Genomic DNA, 22,805 nt, shown 5'->3' on the forward strand with positions numbered 1-22,805 from the left:
ACATTCTGGAAGGACAACGTGGCACCCAGCCTCATTCCGGGCGCCCTAAACACCCCCTCTCCTGGCATCGCGGTGATGAAACACCCCCAGCGACGGGCTTGCTCCCCGCTCGGGGAAGAGGGGCTCGGGGAGTGGGGCGTCTCCACACATGCCGCCAGGGACACCCCCAACACTCAGAAAGGAGCCACGCTTCCCCCTCGCCCGAGCCGGGGTCTCACCTGGGATGTTGTGGACGGTGATGGCCAGGATGAGCAGCGCCAGCCTCCGCCAGCTGCTGCCGCCCGTGGGCACCAGGACCCCCGGTGGCGGCTCCAGGGCGGTGGAGTTCCCCGCCAGGACCCCTGTCTTCTTGCGCTGGTATGCCTCGCCATTCTCGGTCTTGTCTGCAGAGAGAGGGGAGAGGGCTTCTGAGAACAGGCCCCCCCCACCCACACACACACAGCAACAGGGGCAGGGACAGGGTGGGCTCCTGTCCTTCCCAGGGCGTCGGGCTCACTCCTGCCTCCCGCCCGCCACCCTTCCTCCTTCCTTCCCCCTCCCCCTCCTTTCTCCCTCCTTTCTTCTTCACTTCCTTCCTCCCCCTCTATTCATTTGTTCCTCCCTTCCTCCGTCTATCCATCCCTTCCTTCCTTCTTCCCTCCCTCCTTCCTCTCTCCTTCCTTCCTTCCTCCTCCCCTCCTTCCTTCTTTCCTTCCCTCCTCTCCTCTTTCCCTTCCTCTTTCCCTTCTTCCCTTTCCCTCCTTCCCTCTTTCCCTCCCTCCTTCCTTCCTCCTTTCCTCCTTTCTTTCCTTCCTTCCTTCTCCTTCCTTCCTTCCTTCCTTCCTTCCTTCCTTCCTTCCTTCCTTCCTTCCCTCCTCTCTCATCTTCTTTCCTTCCCTCCTTTCCTCTTTCCCTTCTTCCCTTTCCCTCCTTCCCTCTTTCCCTCCCTCCCTCCCTCCCACCTTCCTCCCTCCCTTCCTCCCAATCCTCCTGGGACTCGACCAACTGTCCCGACCAACTGTCCCGTCTTGGGGTTCACACCCCATCCCTGCTTTGACAGGCCCCTGAGACCCTGAGGCAGCAGGGGGCACCTTCCTGACCTGTGTGGGGCCGAGCTGCACCCCCAGCACCACCCAGCAGCCCCCAGAACCTCTGGGCTGAGCGGCCCTGCCCTGGCAGCCCAGTACTGAACTCCAGGGCCCACTTTGCAGAGCGGCCCCAGAGAGGACCCCAGGAGCCGCCCTCAGGCAAGAAGGCTCCCCCCGGTGTGTATCTGAAGGTGACAGGTGGTTGCTGGGTCTGTGGCACCTCACTGGGGTGTGGCCAGAGGAGGACAAGTGGATGGCGATGGTCTGGATTCTGGGGTCAGCACAGGCGGGGGTGGGGCGTCAGGCTCTGTACTCTGCACGGCTGGGAAATGGTCTATCCTGCAAGGGTGTGGCTGAGGGCAGCGCTCGGAGGGGGCAGGGGCGTGAGGGGTACTGGGATGAGTGGAGAGAGCAGATGCCCAGCCCCGCTGGCCGCCCACAGGAGGAGTGAGACCCGCATTCAGGAGGGCGCTCGGCTCTGCTCACAGAGACGGACCCCCTTAGTGGGGGTGGGGGCTTCCCTTTCCCAAAATCAAAGAGAGTCTCCGGGGGTGTCTGGGCTCAGGAGCTGCCCCCTCTTCTCCCGCAGACCCCTGAGCGGGCGCCCACCCCCACTCCACAGCATTCCCCCCCACCATCCCTCGGGCTGCAGAGGCCAGAAAGAACCTCCAGGGAACCCGACCCGCCTTTCCCGTTTGGGAGGAAAACAGTTTCTTAGTTCAAAAACACACAAGGGAAACAGACTCTATAAAAGCACAGGCTGTGTTTGCTGTGTGTTTGCTGGCTGAGCCGGCAAGGGGCGCTGGGGGTGGGGGTGGGAGTGGGGGTGGGGGTGCAGGCGCTCCCCCCCAGTCCTGCAGTTCCCCTGGGAGGTCCTTGGCCTTTGCCCGCTTAGCCTCAGACTCACAATGGCTCCCCGGAGATCAGACACCCCCTGGAGGAGGGCCTGGCTACAGGACAGTGGCGGGCATTTACCTGCGCTCGGCCGAGCCACGTTAGACCCCAGAACCCCACGTGGTTCCCCCCAGCACCACCGGATGTGACCCCCCCCCATAGCACTGTAGCACTGTCCTCCCATTGTTCACTGATTTGCTCGAGCAGGCACCAGTAACATCTCAACAAATTGTTTTTGGCATATTGAATATGCCACGGGGAGCTTGCCAGGTTTTGCCATGCGGGCGAGATACTCTCGGTAGCTTGCCGGGCTCTCCAAGAGGGATGGAGGAATCGAACCCAGGTTGGCTGCGTGCAAGGCAGACGCCCTATCCGCTGTGCTATCACTCCAGCCCGGACCCCCATACTGGAAAAAAAATCCTGTAGGGAAGTAAGGTCCCAGCTCAATACTGGCATGAGGCAAAGGCAGCCACTGTGTGTGTGTTTGTGTGTGTGTGAGCGCACGCGCGAGTGCACGTGTGTCCAGATATGCATGCGTGTGTGTGCACAGTGCATGCACAAACCAGCACATCATCCCATCCTCCTCCAGTTCTGGATCATGAGTGTCGGCACACATGTGTCCATCCGCCCATGTATGTCTGCCCACAAGTATATGTACATTCATGTGTACCTGTACACATGTGCACATATGTCTGCCTGCAGTGTCTGTACACATGTGTCTATCTGCACGTGTGTCTGTACATGTGTTTATCGGTCTGTACATGTGTATGAACACGTGTCTTATCTGCACGTGTGTGTCGGCGTGCCCGGGGGCTGTTTTAGGACGTATCTAGCAGTTTCTGGGGGTAGGCCTCCCAATCCGACGGCCTCTCCCCACAAATCTCTGCCATCAGGGCTGGCAGTGCTCTGTGAGGGCCCATGGGTGGGAGCTGGGGGGTGGGGGTGGGGGGAGAAGGTGTTCCCTGAGCCACTGGGCAGCACTCAGGGGGCCTGGGGGCTGCACCCAGCAAAGCATCCTGCCAGGTTCTAAAGCAGGACCAGCACAGACAAGCAACGTGTCCGGGACATTTTAGCATATCAATGCCAGTGACTCAGGCTGCTGAGGCAGCCAGGAAATGGAATTAAAACATCTTTGAAGGACAGAGCAGAGCAGGCCACCGGGGGCCCACAGTGTGGCCAGGACCCAGCTGGGCACCCTGATTCCTCAGGCTCTGGGAGATGAACGTCGCCCCCAGCTTGAGTTCACAGACAGAAACCCCCCAAGCCCACCCACACCCTCTGCGGTGCTTCCGGCAGGGGCTCCTGTCTTAGGGGGCGACAGACAAATCTACAGGGGCACAAACAAGCGCCGTGGACCCCTCCCCCCAGGACCCCTGGGGACCCTATTCAATAGCAGAGACACAGGCACACAAGGGCTTGTCTGGCCTGTTCCAGATCCAAATCAGTTTTTTTTTGCGGGGGAGGGGCACACCCAGTGATGCTCAGGGGTTTCTCCTGACTCTGCACGCAGGAATTACTCCTGGCGATGCTCAGGAAACCACATGGGACGCAGGGATTGAATCCGGGTCCGCCGCGTGCAAAGCAAATGCCCTCCCCTCAGTGCTATGGCTCCAGACCCCCGAAACCAATTGGGTTTGAGAGAGGCATGAGACGCAGCAAGTGGGCGTCCTCTTCTGGCCACGGGGTCCAGGGTGTGTGGACAGCTGTGGGGCCGTGTCTAGGGGGACACAGGGGTGCGGAGTTCTGGCGGTGTTGGGACGGTGACACCCGTGAAGTACCAGCGGCCCCTCCAGAGTCTGCCCTAGAGAAGCCAGGATGGCGCATGGCCCGGCGGGTGCCTGGTGGGGGCCAGGCAGAGTGGCAGGAAGCGGGAAGGGTCTTCAGAGAGGGAGCCGGGGGCCTCGGGAACGGAGTCCAGCAAAGACGGTTTGCATGCGGGAGGCCTGGGTTCGAGCCCCAGCACCAGTCTTCCCCGAGCACTGTGCTGGGAGCAGCCCCACCGGACCCCCGTGGTATCTCTCCAGCCCCAAAGTGACAGTTGCGGTGCTGGGAATAAGGCAGACATGCAAGGAAGTGTCTGCCACGAAGTCCCTCCCCCGCCCAGGAGTGCCCTTCTCGGAAAGTGGGAGTCAGCACAGCGGCTGCCGGGCTGGATTAGGGCTGGGCTAGATTGGGCTGGGTTGGATTGGGCTGGGCTGAGCTGGGCTGGGCTCGGGGTCAGCAGGGAACCTGGGGCCACTGGTTGAGGGAAGCTAACCCTGGAGGCACCGCCACCAGTGTCTCTGGGGATGCCCAGACGGCAGAGTCAGACCTCACGTGAGCCCCAGGTGCAATTCTACCACTCACTCGGGACGAGTGGCCGGTCCACCCCGGCCAGTGCAGCAAGCCCATGCCTGGGTCTCTTGGCTCAGCCTCAGCGAACCATAAATGACGCTGCTGAGTGCCAGGCGATCCCGGCCAGATCCAAACGGGCTGAGACTCAAGGGCTTGGTTCCGTGGCTGCACAGAACGTCAGTTTGGGCCCGGGGTGGGTCCTGCCAAGAACCTTGCATCTGGTGCTGGAGGGAGTCTCCAAAAAGGACCCAGGAGAAACCTGCAGGACCCCCGGGCACACACCTGGAACCACGCGGCCTGGGGTCCGGCTTCCTGCCGCCGTGCAGTGCAGCACACCTGGGGTCCACCGTCCACAACAAGCAGGGTGCCCTGTGCTCCCCCGACTCACACCTGAGCCCCTGCCCCCAGGATGTGGCAAGCAGGACACAGTATTACATTCTGGTTGCACCAGGTGCTTGGCCTGTTTCTTTAAAAAGCCGACCCGGCTTTAAGCCCCGGACCCCGGAGCCGCCCCTAAGTATCACCAGGAGTGGCTCTGAGCACTGAGACAGGAGCAAACCCTGAGCACTGCCGGGTGAGGCTCCAAAACAAAACCAAAAGATGTTGTGCTCAGGGCCTGTTCTGTGGACGCTGCTTTTGGCCACGCCCAGAGGTGCCGAGGGCCGAGGGTGGAATCAAACCCAGGGCTCCATTTTAAATTTCTTTTCTATAACAACTGCTGCAAAACCTTCCCCCCACGCTCCATGGTGAGAGGGTCAAACAGTTCCTGGGCACTGACAACAGCATCTGCTCCACCTCAGAAAGGCCATTCCCACCCCTCACAAGCCGGCTGCAGGACCTGCTCATGCCATTCCTTACGCGGCCTGGGGATTTCTCACCTAGAAATACACAGATTCACATCTGGGCGGGGAGTGACATTTCCTGCCATTTGTATTTCTTGGACTGCGAACGCAGGCAAACATTTCTCCGCGCATCGGGAAGCTTCCCCCGCTCGTCTGCAGACGGCTCGCTGCCCAAGTCGGGCCCGTTTGCATGACGGTGCCTTGCCGAGCTCATTGGCTGCCCGCGTGATGCCCTCGGTGAACGAGGCTGACCCGGGTTCGATCCCCGGCATCCCACGGGGTTCCCTTGGGAACTGCCAGGAAGTGATGCCAGAAGGAAGCCCTGAGCATCACTGGGTGTGGCCCCCAAACAAGACAGACAAAATATTCCCCTCTCGCACCCCCTCACTCACCCTGAGTATTATCTGCTTTACGTCTGGCCCTGACTGAGGGGGAGGCCCACCCCCAAAAAAAAAACACAACTCTCTCTTCTTCATAAGCACCCGTGAGGCCTTCCCCAAGCAGGTCTCTGCAGAACATCTGGCCTCTCCCTGTTCCTCACTGCCACTGCGTATCTCTGGGGTTCTCTGGGCAATAGAGAGGCAAGGACTGACCACCAACAAGGGGCCCAGAATGGCCGCGGTCAGCAAAGCAAACACCGGGGCAAGAAAAAGGCTGCTGCTGCCTTGGCCTTTCAGAGAAAAGTGTGACAAGTTGTCTCCCGCCAGGGTCCAGAGCAGACTCCCAAGGGCATCCTGCCTCTCACTGCACAATCCCACTTGTGGCTTCATCCAGGTTCTCAGGTGGGGAGAAGCTGGGCCCCGGGGGACCACACCCCACCGTGAAGGCAGCCACTGCAGAAACCTTTTCTCAGGAAACAAACCCTTTGAGGGGGCTGGAGCGATAGCACAGCAGGGAGGGCGTTTGCCTTGCATGCGGCGGACCTGGGTTCGATTCCCAGCATCCCATAGGGTCCCCCGAGCACTGCTTGGAGTAATTCCTGAGTGCAGAGCCAGGAGTAACCCCTGTTCATCGCAAGTGTGACCCACACAAACAAACAAACACACCCCTTTGAGGCTAGGAGGGCAGGAACAGGAAGGGACTGGAACTGTCACTGTCATCTGTGGTGACGTAGCAGAAAAGTCTCTGGAGCTTAAGGACCAAAGACGTGGGGGCTGGGCGGCTGGTTCCAGGGCAAGTGCACACAAGGGGGGCCCTGGTTCTGTCCCCTGCAACGCATGGTCCCCAAACACCGCTGGACGCAAGAAACCTCCCTCCCCATCCGAGTCCCCCAGCTCCAGATGAGAACGAGCCCCTTGCACCGCTGGGTGTGGCCCCAGAGACCCAAACAATCACGATCACGATCACGACCATCCTATTATTCGTCGATTGCCTCGAGCAGGCCCCAGTAACCTCTCCTTCGTCCTTTTTCATTTCATTTTCATTTCATCATCCTGTTAATCGTCGATTGCCTCGAGCAGGCCCCAGTAACGTCTCTTTCATCCTAGCCCTGAGATTATATTCAGGGCTCTTTAGGAGAATGAGACCCATCATTGTTACTGGTATTTGGCATATTTGGTAGGCCACGGGGAGTTTGCCAGACTCTGCCCTGTGGGCAGGCTACATTCGACAGCCTGCAAGTTTGTCCAAAGTAGGAATGAGATAATAAGATGTCGCGCGGCTGCGAATGCGGCCGCGCGGTTCCGGGATCTGGATTTTATAGTCTCTGAGTCTTGGCCGCTGATGGGATTACACGGCGCCAGGGGGCCAGGTGGTGGGTGTGACCCCCGCCTACTGGAATTTGGAGGATCTGGGTGGAAGATGCTCGACTCCAATTCGAGTAGGCTTGGAGGTCTCGGCCCCGGAACCCGCGTGGCTTTGTCCCTCTGCCAGTACCTTCAGGTGTGCGGAGAGTGGTCTCAGCATGGTGGTGGCTGGTCCTGGAGGTCTCCGGCTGCCGTAGCCCTGGCCGGGGCGGGGAGGAAAGCTCAACCCGCTCCCCTCCAAGGGACTCCGGGAAGGAACACCGAAGCGCGGGGGCAGAGACTGCACTGCTCTCGTCCTAGCCCTGAGATTTTTTTTAAAAAGTGCCATATTCAATGCTCTTTCAGAGTTGGGAGAATGAGACCCTTCATTGTTACTGGTATTTGGCATATTGGGTACGCCACGGGGAGTTTGCCAGACTCTGCCATGTGGGCAGGTTACATTCGGTAGCCTGCCAGTTTGTCCAAAGTAGGAATGAGATGATAAGATGTCGCACGGCCTAGATCCGCGATCCGAGATCTCCAAGCCTACTCGGATCGGGGCTGAGCATCCTCCACCCAGATCCTCCAAATTCCAGTAGGCGGGGGTCACACCCACCAACGGGCCCCCTGGTGCCGTGTAATCCCATCAGCGGCCAAGACTCAGAGACTATAAAACCCAGAGTCCCAAACAAAATCCGTAAATCAAAAATCTAGATCGAGGGGCCGAGCGATAGCACAGCAGGGAGGGCGTTTGCCCCTGTACGCAGCTGACCCAGGTTCAATTCCCAGCATCCCATAGGGTTCCCCCGAGCACTGCCGGGCGTGATTCCTGAGTGCTGAGACAGGAGGAATCCCTGAGCATCACCGGGTGTGACCCAAAAAGCAAAATTTAAAAAATAATCTAGACCAAAGCCGAAACAGCCGGACATTGAACTCAGCACAGACTCTGGGGCTCTGTGCGCTGTCCTCAAATCTCCTGGTGATCGCTGGGGTCAGAGGCTGCTGGGGGGAGGGGGGTAGACCCCCTCCCTCTCTGCTTCACAGTCTTGGGGCCCATTTTCCAGGCCCTGGGAAGGGGCTGGGCAGTAGCTCTGAGGCCGGGTGAATAAGCAACGGCTCAGCAACACTTAGTGACGACGGGGAGAGACAGGGAGAAACGCATCACGGGTCAAAATTAAATCGAGAGGGGTTCGCGGGGCCACGAAGATTTCTCGCCTGTGACGACAACCGCCCACGAAGCAGGCGGCTCGTTCCAAGCGCCGGGTCAGGGGAGAGTTTCATCTTCCTACCGGCGGAGCCCAAATTTCCCGGGAGAGGGAAAATGAACGTCCACCTGCCGGCTCGGCCTTTTGGCTTCAGTGAGACAAACCAGCGTTTTCCCCGACGTGAACCGCGCCCCGTTTTCAACCCGCTCTGCGGTTTAAAACAAAGTCTCTGGGGGAGCAGTGGAGTGGCCCTAAGATTCCTCCCCTGCCTCGGCAGCCACTCAGAGCTTTAGGCAGGGGGCGGGGGGTGGGTCCACCAGGAGACCCTCCCATCCCGGCCCCAACACATGGGAGAAAAGACATTTAGGAAAATCCTGAGGTGGCTAATGCCCGTTTGCAAAGGGCCCCTCCTGGTTGCAGGAGAGAGCCTGGGGGTACTGCTGGGGCCAACACACACACACACACACACCAGCATCTCCTCTCCAGTCCCCGAGAGGAGGAACCCAGCCCCCATATTGCAGGTGGGCGCAGGGAGTACCCCCCAGAGTATCACGTGGTGCTCCTAGGGGGCGGTGCTTAGACCCCCGGGTCAGGGGTCCAGGACTCTGTCCCCCCAGACCCCACCCTCAGGGGGTTCCCACAGAGATTGGGGCATGAAGAAGCATCTCTCTCTCTCTCTCTCTCTCTCTCTCTCTCTCACACACACACACACACACATGCACAAACACACACCCCAGACTATAAAACTGCAAACCACTGAAGACAGCTCAGAGCAGCAGCAGAGAGAAGGACGGGGGGGGGGGGGGGGGGGGGCGGGGGGAGATCCAGAAGACTGAGGCAGCTCTGAGAGCACACACCAGCGAGCACCCGTGCCCGAGGCCCTGGGGAGCGATCTCGATGGATGGAGTCAGACGATGCCAACACTAAGGGGAAGCGGACATGTTTCCCACCAGCCTTGACGTTCCACTGTGACTCGGGTTTCCTTTCCGGAGGGAGAAAGGGATCGGTGGGGGAGGTGGCACCAGGTGCGGGTGCGTCCCTGGCATGTGGCAGAGCCGGGTTCGGTCCCCGGCACGGCTCAGGATCCCTTGAGCACCGCTGGGAGTGATGTCAGGAAAAAGGCAAAGGATCAGAGGGGGACAAAGGGCTGGAAGGGGGCCTAGGGGGAACCTCATGGGCTTTGGGGCGCTGCTCCGAGGGGGTCTCCTGGGTCTCTGCCGGGCTCCTGGGTACGGGAGGACCCCAGGGTCTCGGGACACGCGTGGCTACAGTTAGGGTGCAAGCAGCGGGCAAAGCCAGCAGGACGCTGTGTTTGGGGGGAGGGGGGGGAGGGACACCTGCTCGGGTTCCCCCCCCACCCCGTTCTCACACGTGAGGACGGGGCTGCCCCTCCAGGGAACTGGAGGGCAGATGCGCTTCCTTCAAGGGCCTCCTGGAAATGGATTTTTATTGTCTCCGGGTGAGCACCGAGGAGAGAAAGCCAGGCCCTCGAGGTGACGCCAGGGCCCAGGTGAGCCCTGCTGACATTTACAGGCGGGCACCAGCCTGGCCACCGGGCAGAAATGCAAATAGGAGCGAGAACTAATCCAGCGCCAAGGCGAGAGATGCAAATAGAGGGACAGGTGGGGTGAGCCGAGGCCCCGTTCCCTGGGGACACGCAGGGTCCCTGAGGTTCTTCCCGGGAAACACAGACAGCCCAAGGCCCACATAGGCCCTTCCACTGCTTTCTCTCCTCTTTCCTCTGTGTGTGTGTGTGTGTGTGTGTGTGTATGTATGTATGTATGTATGTATGTATGTATAAGAAAGAGAGACAGAAAGACATAGAGAGAGACTCACAAGCAATGCTCATGGGGAGGGGGGGTAGGACACCATCCCAGCAGTTCTCGGCCAATCAGGCCAGCAGCTCAATGTGCGGGTCCGGGATGCTCATGGGTTTCCTGCATTGTGAGGGACCCTAAGCACCCCCCAGCAGTGCCCGGGGACCTCCGGAGAAATGTCCAGCAATGCTGGGGGCCATGTGCTGCCAGGAACCAAACCAGGGTTGGCCACATATTAGCCATGTGCTCTAAGTCCTGTACTAGCTCTGTGCTGCCCCCTTTTCTTTTTTTTTGGGGGGGGGGGGGGTATCAGCCCAGGGCATCATACATGAAGGCTCCACCTCTGAGCCACACACAGGTCTGGTTTGGCCTGAGCCTCCAAAGAAATCACCCGACACCCAGACCCGCAATCTCTCTGCTGATGAGCTCGGCACCCACGAACCACCTCTGGTGCCATGGAAGTTCCTTCTCTGCCATGGTCCAGAGATGATGCAAACAAATCTCGAGAGATTCAACAAGATGTGAAGATTCTTCCGGACCCTGCACAAAGCTGAGTGGTTCGGGGTACTTGGAGCGGGGGGGGGGGGGGGGCGGTGAGCCCAGCACCCACCCAAACACCCAAATAGAGCCCTGACAGCCAGAAGCCTCCACGGGTGCGAGGAACACCTCTTACCACCAGACTCACGACTGCTCAGGGCCAGCCCCATCCAGAGACTGCTGTGTTGTAAACCTCAGGCATGCGGGTTTTGTGAGGGAAATATCCAGCATTCATGGAGTCAGGGATGGGCTACCTGCCCCCATCTCCCTGTACTGCCAGAAGCGCTGGCAGTCACGCACACGCCCCCCCAAAAGCCACCTGGTTAAAAAAATTTCACTCCAGCTGTACCACCTTGTTACAGGGATGCTGGGGGTGCTGCCAGTGAGGGGAGGGTGGGGGGCTTGCGGCCTCGTCAGCCCGGGGGCTCCCATGGGCTTTGCTCGGAGCCAAAATGAAGCGTCCACTCTGCCTCTCTGCAGAGCACAAGGCTGTCTCGCCTCGCCCCCTCCCTCCCCGAGGAGCCAAGTGGGTCCTCCGCATCAAGGAGTTCAGACTCCTGGGTGGGACGCCCCCAAGGAGGGGGATCAAGGGCACGAGGAGGGGATGTGCCATGCCCGCACCAGCGACCCTGCAAAGCCCGTACAGGGAGAAAGGGGACCCCAGTTCCTCGAGCCTTCTCCAGCTCTGCATGGAGAGAGAAAGAGAGGGGCTGCTGGCCGGGGCTCGGGAGGGAAGCCCCCAGAAAGGAATCGTGGGTGTGGCTGACGGCCACCTCAGAACCTCGTGGAAGAAGACCCGTGGAGCAGAGGGAGAGAGCAGAGAGATGAGAGCGAGAGAGCGAGCGAGCAAGTGGTTGCCAAGTTGGGGGCTGGGGGAGCGTCCGTACTGGCCATAACCCAGAAGCCCCCGCCGAGGGTCAGGGGAGCCAGCAGGCAAGTCAGAACCGGGGTTTTCGAGCTCTGTGGCCTCAGAGGGCTGAAGCTTGAGCACCCCCCCCCACGGAAAAAAGGCTAAGGAATGTCAGCCTGGCCACAGCTGGACCCCTGAGCCAGAACACTGGGGCAGGCGGAGGAGACGCAGAGAAGGATGAGAGGAAAGGAAAGAGGGGGGGACTGTCTGGGGAGAGAAAAGCAGAAGCAATTCGACCCCCTGGCGGGGTGCTGGAGGTCAGAGGGCAGGGAACAGGCGAGCGAGCGTGAACAAGCGAGCGTGAGCAGCACACTTCAGCCCTGCTGGCCCCTGCACACTCATCACGAGAGTCCACCGTGGGCCGCAGGGAAACTGCAGCCGGCGTCTCATTATACTGGCGCGAGGAGCATTTTTCACGGCCCCAGGAGCTGCCAAAGGAGAAAGCGCCGGCTCTGGCAGCCGGGCAGGAGGCACCTGTGCGCACGCAGCTGCCACACTCCGGGGACTCGCCGGCGGGCCAGGGGGAGCCTGGGACCCCCCCCCCCACAGGTCCCCTGGAACATGCCAGCAAGCTTGCAGAGAGAGACGGGGAAGCAGGGACAGTGTGGCGCCCCCGGGGAGGCCAACTGCTCGGCCGTCTGCCTGTCCCAGCTCCTCGCCTCCCCACGGTGGGCAACCAAGCAGTATGTGTGGGTGTGCAAGGATACACACACACACAACATACACGTACACACACAATATACATGCGCTATACACGTGTGTACCCTGACATGCAGACATGTACACACCTGTATGCATATGTGTGCGCACGCATGCATGTAAGCACGCGTGCACACACAGATGTGGACACAGGCACAAGGCGTGCACAGGAACAGGCACATACACACACAGGCAGATGCGCACACACTCTTGTGGAAGGCTCTGCAGCCCTTGCACACCTATGCGTGCACACACGCACATACACCCCAACCCGGGCAGTGCTCGGTGGGGGGCTCACACAGACCAGCTGGCACCTGGCTTAGGCAGCACCTAAACCCGACCTCTGCCCAAGCTGCAAAGCCGTCAAGAACCTCAGGCGAGAGACAGCCCAGGGCCAAGTCCCTGGCCTGGCATGTGGCCAACCCCAGATCCATCCCCTCTACCGCGGCCCCTGCGCACCACCAGGGGGCGCTCCTGAACAGAGCCGGGAACAGCCACGGTCGGGAATGTGCCTGTGCACGCACACACATAGACACACAAAGAGACACACCAGGCACACCGCACACAAATACACACATGCGCACACACACATACACCACACACACATACACCACACACAAACACACATATAACATACCACACACACTGCACACAAACACACCAGACACCACACACCACACACACACATACATACATACCACACACAAACACACCACACACATACACACACCACACACACGCACCACACACATGCATACACACACACCACACACACATACATACCACACAAACACACACCACACACAAATATACACACCACACACCACACAAACATACCACACATCAAACACACACACCACACAAATACACACATACATAGATACCACACACAAGCACACCACACACATATACACACACAAGAAACACACACATATATACACACCACACACACATACACACACCACACACAAACACACCACACACCAAACACACACCACACACATACATACCACACAACACCACACACCAAACGCACACACCACATACACCACAAACACACACATACATACCACACACAAACACACCACACACACACCACACACAAACACACCACACACCACACGCACCACACACAAAAACACACACCACACACATACCACTCCACACACACATACCACTCAAACACACACCACACACCACACACATACTACATCCTACATATAGGATGGCAGGGAAAGCACTTGCCTTGCACGGGGCTGAGTTGGGTTCGAGCCCCAGCACCCCATATGGCACTGAGCCCTGCCAGGAGTGAGCCCTGAGCACGGCTGGGTGTGGCCAGACCCCTCCCCTCTAAGGACAGGACAGCAGCGAGCTTGCTTTCAAGGGTCAATGACCACTCCTGCCCCTGGGAAAGACCAGGAAGTTTTAAGACAAGCTGGGGTGTGCACGGGGCGTGCTCCGAGGGGCAAGGCTGAGACCCGTCCCCTCGGGGACCACCAGCAGGAGCGCAGGTGGGCTTCTAATCAGCCCCCTTCCTGGCCCCGCTGAAGGCTGGGCACTACAGCGCCCTCTGGTGGGGAGGTCGAATAAAAACGAGGACCTGGAGGAATCAGGGTCCAACCCCCATGGGCAGTTCAGGCTCCACGGGAACCTGCCCACCCGTGTCCCCCAATTATTCATGAAAGGTGATTGGGGAAAACACCTGTAGCTGTGCAGTGGACGGGAAGGGGGGGAGGGAGACAAGCAGCAGGTGACCATGAAAGGGCTCTGAGTCCCCATCCGCCCCCTACACATTCCCCATCAGAGGCAGTGGATTCAGGCAGAGCGCCCAGGGGAGCGGGCTTTGCTCTTGCTTCACCGGGGCTGAAGAGACCTCTGACCTCATGTTGAAAGCCCACCTCACCACCCTCTTCCTCTGCCTCCCCCCAGCCCTCCCTCCCAGCTGTAACCCAGGGCTCCTGTCTCAGGCGTCAGGGAAAAGACAGCTGGAGGGAAGGGCAATATCCCCCAAGGGTCTGCTCTGCTTTCAGGAAAACAAGCACGTCTCCTAGTCCAGGGGCCTTCCGGCTCCTTGGTCACGCCAGCCTGCTTCCAGGTCTCTGTTCTGCACCCAGAAACTTCTATCCCTTGGGGCTTGTCCCCTCGCCTCCCCTCAGGGCAACGGTCACACGGGTCTGTCGACAGCCACAGGGCAGCACACAACTTCCAGAAGAAAAGTCGAGACCACCTGGGTGACCCCCGGGTAGGCAGAGATGGTTTTAGACCTATGTCCAAAGTCAAAGATGTTGCAGCACTGTTTACAATAGTTAGAATCTGGAAAAAAACCTGAGTGCCCGAGAACAGATGACTGGTTAAAGAAACTTTGGTACATCTACACAATGGACTACTATGTAGCTGTTAGAAAAGATGAAGTCATGAAATTTACATACAAGTGGTACTACATGGAAAGTATCATGTTAATTAAGCGAAATGAGTCAGAAAGAGAGAGACAGACATAGAAAGACTGCATTCATCTGGAGAACATAAAGTAACAAAATAGGAGACTAACACCCAAAGATAGCCGAGATAAGTACCAGGAGGTTCACTCCATGGCTCGGAGGCCAACCGCACATGCTAGGGGAAAAGGGAGCTCAGATAGAGAAGGAAGCACCAAGTAAAGGGTGTTGGGAGGATTCTTCCAGGAAGGGAGATACGTGCTGAAAGTAGACTACAGACCAAACATGATTGCCACTCAGTGCCTCTTTTGCAAACCACAGCACCCAAAAGGAGAGAGAACAAAAGGGAATGCCCTGCCACAGAGGCAGGGTGGGATGGGGGGGGAGGGATACTGGGATCCGTGGTGGTGGGAAATGGGCACTGGTGGAGGGATGGGTACTCGAACATTGTATAATTGAAACCCAAGCACAAAAATTTGTAAGTCTACAACTGTACCTCTTGGTGTTTCACTAATAAAAATTAAAAAACAACAACAACAAAGTCAAAGATGCACGGAGCCATCACTAACAGTACTGTAAACTGCAGCACCTCCATAAAGATTTTTAAAATAAATAAACAAGGTGCAGGGGTCAGAGAGATACTGGTGTGGGTAAGGCACTTGATCCCCGGTTCCATCCCCAGCATCCCATTGGGTCCCCCAAGCCCCACCAGCACTGATTCCTGAATGCAGAGACAGGAGGAAGCCTGGAGCACCGCTGGGTATAGCGCCCAAACAATAAATTAAAAACTTAAAATGAGGCACAATTTAGAATGCTAGTATCAGTACGCAGGCTTCATCAACATTAAAACCCGCTGCTCTTCCAAAGACACCGTAAAGAGAATGGAAAGATGAGACTGGGGCTGGCATCAAGCACTGGCAAGTCAGATTTCCAAAAGTTTAGGTTTTGTGGATTTCTTCTTTTTCCCCTTGGCATCTGGGCCACACCTGCTAACGCTCAAGAGACCGGGCAGTGCCAGGGATCAACCCCAGGCTGCCCGGTGCCAAGCCTGCACGCAGCCCTTCTTTTTTTTGGGGGGGTGGGGTCACACCCAGCGATGCACAGAGGTTCCTCCTGGCTCTGCACTCAGGAATTACTCCTGGCGGTGCTCAGGGGACCATATAAGATGCTGGGAATTGAACCCGGGTCGGCCGCGTGCAAGGCAAATGCCCACCCTGCTGTGCTATCCCTCCGGCCCCTGCATGAAGCCCTTCAAGCCTCCTTCCCAGGCTCCAACCATATTCCGAGTGAGAAGACACCGAGGGAGGTGACACAACGAAGGCCCTAAAATGCCATGACCAGAAAACCAGTGATTCAGTTAGAAAATGTACAAAGGGTTTTAAGGGACCCCTCTGCCCCAGGAGCTGGTGGGTGATAGGCAGGCGCATCCAACGAGATGCGATGTCAGCCGTCGGCAGGGCAAGAAATCGGAAGCGAATGTCCCTGCCCCGCCGCCACCAAGGGCACCGGTGTCCCCCATCTCCGCTGCTTGCTTCTGCTGCCCGGACCAGCGGCACCCAATTCTCCCTCCTGACCGGTCCCTTCTGGGCCTTCTAGAACCGTTGCCTCCTGACAACCATCCCGGTATGGACGTGATGTCCTCATTGGTCACACTCCACATTCCTGCCCCACAGAACCTTCTAGGATCCTTGGTCTTGCTTGTCTACCTCTCCTGCCCCTATGTCTGCCCCTACCCATCTGCCCAACCACTAGCCTCCAATGGGCTCAACCCAATGGCCACTCCCGAGTGTAGACCCCACCTTATCCACCTTCCTCCCTGGCTGACTTCCTGTTCCGCCGCCATCAGCCTCCCTGGCTGGACTGCCTGTTGCTCCCACTCCCTTTATTCTCACTGGATTCCTGAGCGCCCCTCTAAGCTCCCCGACACTGCCCCCAGGCTCCCCTAAGCTCCCGACCCCTGGCAGGTGCCCTCTCTTCCGGATTCCCCTGCTACGATCCCCTGACGAAGCCAACAGCCCCGTCACCCCTCTGCCCTCGGCCCTGCTCCAGTGCCCGCACAGAACCAAAGCACATGGCCCTGTGGCTCCTTGTCCACTGCTGATGCACTGGGGGGGGGGGGGGGGAGAGCGGGCAGGTGCTCGGGGCAAGGCGGGCCCCGGACACAGGACGAGCGAGAGGCCGAGTGGGCCAGCCTCTGCCATGCATCCCAGTGGCCACCCCCCTCCTGGCCCCTCTGCTGAAGCACAATAGGACGGAGGTCAGGCCCACAACCTGAGATACCCCCCCACCGTGGCGGGTCCCCACCCCAGACCACGCCTGCCTCCCAGGGCCTCGCATCCTTTCTCTGTCATCTGCTCCATCTTCCGGCGGCCAGGGGCTCTGGTGGTGGTCCCCTGAGCAGCATGCAGACGAGGACCCCCCGCCCCTCCCCCCTCCCTTCCCTGGTGCCTTCGTTGGTGTGTCTGCCTCTCGGAGGGCAGTCGCTGCCGTGTGGCACTGGGTCTCTGTTTAGGTAACATCCTATTTGCATGCTGGAGCCGTGTCCTCCTGCCTATTACCGATGTACAAGATTGCTTCTCCCTAATTATGTTGCAGGCACTCCGGGAATTCAAAGAGCAGAAAATATGTCGGGAACAATTTACAAATGGTGGCTATTTGGGGACTCGCTGGCTGAGATGACAGCAAATACAGAACCGGGCGCGCGCTCGTTAAGAGATGGCGCTCCCCTCAGCACGGCGCCCCTTCCTCCCGGCCCAACGCCACGGAAACGTATATATGGTCTGAATCACCATTTGTGGGTGCAAAACGACGATTCCCCGCCCCCCATCTCGCCGCTGATTTAAGGGAGTTTAAGAAAAATCCTTTCCGTAATCGCTCCCAGCCTGCTTTGAAACTCCCCTCCTCAAACTCGCCGCTTCACAAAAACATGGTTTGGGTTGGTTTGTTTGTTTGCTTGTTTTTAATATTCCGTGTTCACTGAACCATCGCAAGAGATGGAAAATTCTTTCCTGAGTCATCTAAGTCAGGGCTAAATGACACGAACAAGCCGCTTAGCTGAGCCCCAGCGCCTCCCGTTCGCCCGTGACCAGCTGAAGGGCTTAGCAGTGCCCTGGGTTTAGGACAAGAGGTCCCCCCCCCCAAGCCTTCTGGAACCTTCGCTAGTTTGAAATTAAGAAGCATCCAAGGGTCTTCTGGGGCAGAGGCAGCAGGTCCTCAGGGTCTCTGGTCAGCTCTCAGCCGGCCCTATTCAAGGCAAGCATCAACTCACGGCTGGTGTGGGAACGGAAGCAAAGTGATGGGGAGGAGAGAGCACAGGGTGATGGGAGGCCTAAGAGTCCAACAAAATCCCTGTAAAGAACAGTAACTACTGTCCTTCCTGTTCTCTGTGTGTGTGTGTGGTTTTAGGGCTCAAACCCAGGGCCTCACACATGAAGGCGAGGGTCTGGCCACTCAATCACATCCCCGGCCCTCGATAAAAAAATTTTTTTTTCTTTTAAGGCCACACCAGGTGATGCTTAGGGCTTACTCCTGGGTCCTGCACTCAGGAATCACATCTGGCAATTCTCAAGGGACCTTACGGGATGCTGGGGATTGAATCTGGGTCAGTCACGTGCAAGGTCAGTGCCCTATCTGCTATACTATCAACCAGGTCCCCACCTTCAGTAAATTCTTTTTTTTTGGCTCTTTAGGTCACACCCAGCGATGCACAGGGGTTATTCCTGGTTCTACACTCAGGAATTACTCCTGGCAGTGCTCAGGGGACCCTATGGGATGCTGGGAATCAAACCCAGGTCAACCGTGTGCAAGACAAACACCCTACCCACTGTCCTATCACTCCAGCCCTTCAATATATTCTTCTTTTGCTTACTTTGACACCCTTCGGACACACCTCCTGACTAAAAATGACGGAGTTGGCCAACGTGAACCGATCGACTCTGGGAGGGGCAGCGGATGCTGAACTAGTCAAATGTCTCACTGGACAACTTCACTCTGGCTGTCTACACGGATGCAAATGTAATTCAGGGTTATGGTGCCTGGGAGGGCGCCTGTCCTCACCCCTCACAAAACCGGCCTCAGTGCCACCCTCATGTCTCGGCTGCATTCTCAAGAGAAACTTCCGGTTTCCAATAACGGCTGATAACTGGAATGATCAACCGAATAATCCAAGACGCTGTCATCTCCCTCCTACCTGCAACCATTATCTGCATCCTGCAGGAAAGGAGACAGGAGAGAGCGGAAGCCGAGGGAAGGGGGAAAAGGCGCTCAGATCCTCAGTCCGACATCCGCCAAAGGCGGGCGGCTGGGACGCGACCCAGCACGGGGTGCCAGGAAGAGCAGGAAGATTGGATTCTGACTTGGCTGCAGAACTGATTTGGGAGCCTCGCCCCCTAAGTTTTCAGCAGAGCCATAGGGCTGGTGAGAGCCCCGGGAAAGAATGTGAATAGAAAGAAGGAGGGAGAAGAAAAAAAAAAAGAAAGAAAGCTGCTGATGAAATTCAAGGGGGACGAAATCTAATTTGCTGGGGAGAAAGAGACAGAGAAACCCTGAGGAGATGTAAGATATTGCCAGGAAGGCACGCTGAGAGCTGGGAGGGAGACGGGTTCGAGTGGGGAGGGAAACATTATTTCGAGAAGGCAGAGAGGAAAAGGGCAGGCACAGAACCACCCACTGCGAAGACCAGCAACAGCGGGGGCTGGAGCGATAGCATAGCGGGGACAGCGTTCGCTCTGCACGCGGCTGACCCGAGTTCGATTCCCAGAGTCCCAGAGGGTCCCCTGAGCACCATCAGGAGTGATTCCTGAATGCAGAGCCAGGAGTAACCCCTGAGCATTGTGGGTGTGACCCAAAAAGGAAAAAAAATAAAGACCAGCCACAGGACTAACCACTGCAAACCTAATCACGTAATCAGGTTGCTAACCCCTGCATAAGGTAATAGCGGGTAGAGGCCAAGAACGGGGTACACTGGTAATAACTGGACGGCGGGGGGGAGGGTATGCCCATACCTGACTATTTTCCCAGTGAAACAAGGGTATGATGGGGCTGAGGCGATAGCACAGCAGGGAGGGCGTTTGCCTTGCACGCGGCTGACCCAGGTACAATTCCCAGCATCCCATACAGTCCCCCGAGCACCGCCAGGAGGGATTCCTGAGTGCATGAGCCAGGAGTAACTCCTGTGCAAAGGTGTGACCCAAAGCAAACAAACAAACAAAAGGGTGTGATTAGCTGAGACTTAGCAGGATGAGGATGGAGATGGGGGATTAGGAGGATCTGGAGTCAAATCCACCATGTACCAACCCAGCCCCTGGGCTAGATCTGGTGGGCAAGGCAGGCAACTGCCAGGGGGAGTGCAGGAGCTTGGGGAAGCAGAAAGGACTCAGGGAGAGAAGAGGCAGTGCTGCCAATCTCATCCCAAACAGGGAGAGAGAAAGGATTGGAGGCAGGTCTGAGCTGAGAATCCCAGAACGGCTGAGGGTGGGGGCAGGAAGGAGTCAGAGCGCCCAAAGGGTCCATGCCAAAAACCAGTGAGGGGGACTAGGGTGGGGACCCTGACTTTCACCGCTTCCTCCTAGGCAGCCTTTAGAAAAGTGAGGGCATTTCCCCACATCCCTGACAAGGAGGCGGGTCACGTGACTTGGCCCTGGCCAATGGGGTGAGGGCAAGAGGAAAGTACCACTCCTAGGTGCGGTCCCTCCAAAGCATCCCTCCCCCGCGCTCCTCGCCTCTGTCACCCCTGCCTTGTCCAAAGTGGATATGGTGGAGAGACCCTGGCATCCCTCAGGTGAACGGAGTCCGGGTGCCACCATGCAGCAAGGAGGCGTGGGGGGAGGGGCTCTGAACGTGCCCCCATCATAGCAGATCTCGTGTTCCGGCAGGGAAAACTGCACGTTCCCGTCCCCTGCAGTCAACCACAGGGGAGTAAGTGCCAGGGGTTCTTTCTCAGTGCAGGATGGTCGGCCAAGGCTGCGCTCTTCAATCTGATACTGGAGTTAAATGAAAATTGCAAATACAGATCATACGCGAACTGCCAATTTCGAAAGAGCGAGAGCTTAATAAAGTGCGCATAATTCCCAGACCCTATTAATTTTTTCCTAGTAATCACTGCATCGGTGGGCCTATTCCCAGGAACGCGTGCATGATTAGTACCTGAAAACCAACAGTCTCAGGCGGAGAGCGAATTCAACAGGCTGGAGCGCGGGAGCCCCGGGTCTGATCTGCAGGGTCCCCCCAAGGATGGTCTGGCAGGCAGGCCCCCCATCCCCAAAATAGACCTACAGGGGCTGGAGTGATAGCATAGCGGGTAGGGCCCGGGTTCAATTCCCAGCATCCCATAGGGTCCCCCGAGTACCGCCAGGAGTGATTCCTGAGCACAGAGCCAGGAGGAACCCCTGAGCATCGCTGGGTGTGACCCAAAAAAAGCAAAAAAAAATAAAAAGACCTACAGATGTGAACCCTGTGTGAGCACGGCACGACAGAGGGACAGATGGACGGGATGGACGGAGGATTGTGGGGGTTAACACGGAGCATCAAGGAGCCTCCAGAGCCCAGAGATGGGCGGGGGAGTCAGATGGGGGAGGGGGAGGTTTGAACTCTGGAAGGAGGCCCGCAAAAGCCAGACCCGGCCTGTGGCAGAGATGGTGGCAGATGACAGATCCCCAGGGGCCAGCTGGATGCGCTCAGTGAGACGGCCGCCTGGACACGGTCCGGAGAAGCACGGACAACGCAGGCGAGTGGGAGGAGGTTGACAGCTCGGCCTCACCACTCTGGGGAACAAGGGATCAGAGTCGCTGTCTGCGGAAGCTTCCGGAAGCTCCTCCACCACAGCGAGAGACCGAGGTCTGTCTGGGTACTGGGACGCTCTGTGGGATGCTGGTTCTGGGTCCTTTCTTGGGCTTCCCCGGGTGCCCGTCCCCCTAAAGTTGCTCAGTGGGGAGAGGTTCGAGCTGGGAATGCTGAATCACGTGGGCGGGGGAGAGCGCCCTGTGGAGAGCCCACCCGCCTCTGTTCCCGCCCCCCTCTCCCCCCCCCCCACCCCGCCACACACATCTTCCCGGCATCCTGTCCCATGAGCCCACTTCAAACCGGGAAAGGGGGGGGGGGGTCTCAGGCCACACCAAACGGGCTGAACAGAACACCCCGTTTACCACACAGAGCCCCGGCCCTCCCTACCCCTGCCCCCTCCACCACCTGATCTGGTTTTCTGCATCTTCGGAGCTTTGCCATGAGGGCATGGGGGGCTCCCAGAGGCAGAGGGGCAGCCGCCCCCAGGACTGGCCCTGGTCAAAGACGCTGGGCTGAACGTCAGTGGACACCCACGGGGCCAATGCTTGCCCTGCCCTAAGGCACCAGGAGGGACACGCCAGTGGGGGGACAGGACCTGCCTTCCTTTCTGCCTGCCTTTGCCTGGAGCCCAATGAGACGGGCTTCTGCCCCGGGCCCACACCCACCACCTCCTGAGCGCACACCCTGCCCCCGTGGCCTCCTAGAGCCAAGCGTCCCTCCTCCCTGCGGCCTCTCGGCAGCCGGGTCCTGTGTCACTGCCCCCGCCGTCAACTCACACCCCGCTCCCCACCCCACCCCGGCTACCCCGGGTCTGTCTCGGCACTCCTGCGACCTCCCCCCTCAATGCATGTTCCACCCCCACCCCCAGCACCTCGGCAGGGGGAGCCCCAGTCCCTGAACTGGCGCCACAGACAGGCCAGATGGTCCCCACAGTGCCCACGTCCACACCTTGGTGACTGCATTAACCGAGCATGTCTGCATTCTTCTTCTTCATCCATTTTTTTTTTTACTCTACACAGACATTCTTTTTTTTAAAGAAACCTCCACTTTCTGCCGATGCGGATCTAAGCACCTCCTCCTACGTGCCCATATGCCGCCGTCTACAGCTGCCCACAGAGACGCAGTCCCCACGTCCCCGCGTGGCTGTCCTTCCCGGGGCTGCTGGCCAACGAGAGCTGTAGCTGAGTCCCCGCCGCTCCCAGACAGCAGGGGACAGCTGGCTTGTCTCTGGGACACAGCGGGGTTAAGCTGCGCTCACGGAAGTGAACATACAGGGCAACACGCGGGCACAGGCACACGCACACACAAGCACACACGAGGGCACATGGGCGTGCACACACACGCACACACGGGAACATGTAGACATATACACATGCACACGCGAGGGCACATGGGCACGTACACACATGCAGACACACCAGCACACGGGCATGCACACACGCACACAGGTAGGCACAGGCACACGCGCACACAAGCACACACGAGGGCACATGGGCGTGCACACACATGTATGCATAAGATTACATGGGTATGCACACATACACACACACGTGGGCACATG

General features: G+C 58.3%; 1 protein-coding gene across 1 annotated transcript in view; it reads right to left on the reverse strand.

Annotated features, from left to right (window-relative positions):
• Positions 1-218: 218 nt before the first annotated feature.
• The window catches only part of SLC39A11 (solute carrier family 39 member 11), a gene marked incomplete at its 3' end in the record, with an annotated part of 92,156 nt that continues 69,569 nt past the window's right edge, over positions 219-22,805 (reverse strand). The window contains exon 6 of the mRNA XM_056138399.1: positions 219-383. Coding sequence (XP_055994374.1) covers positions 219-383 — 165 coding nt within the window. The remainder of the gene's footprint in view (positions 384-22,805) is intronic.

The sequence above is a fragment of the Sorex fumeus genome, unplaced genomic scaffold (genome assembly GCF_029834395.1).
Source record: "Sorex fumeus unplaced genomic scaffold, SorFum_2.1 ptg000128l, whole genome shotgun sequence".
NCBI classification, from domain to species: Eukaryota; Metazoa; Chordata; class Mammalia; order Eulipotyphla; family Soricidae; genus Sorex; species Sorex fumeus.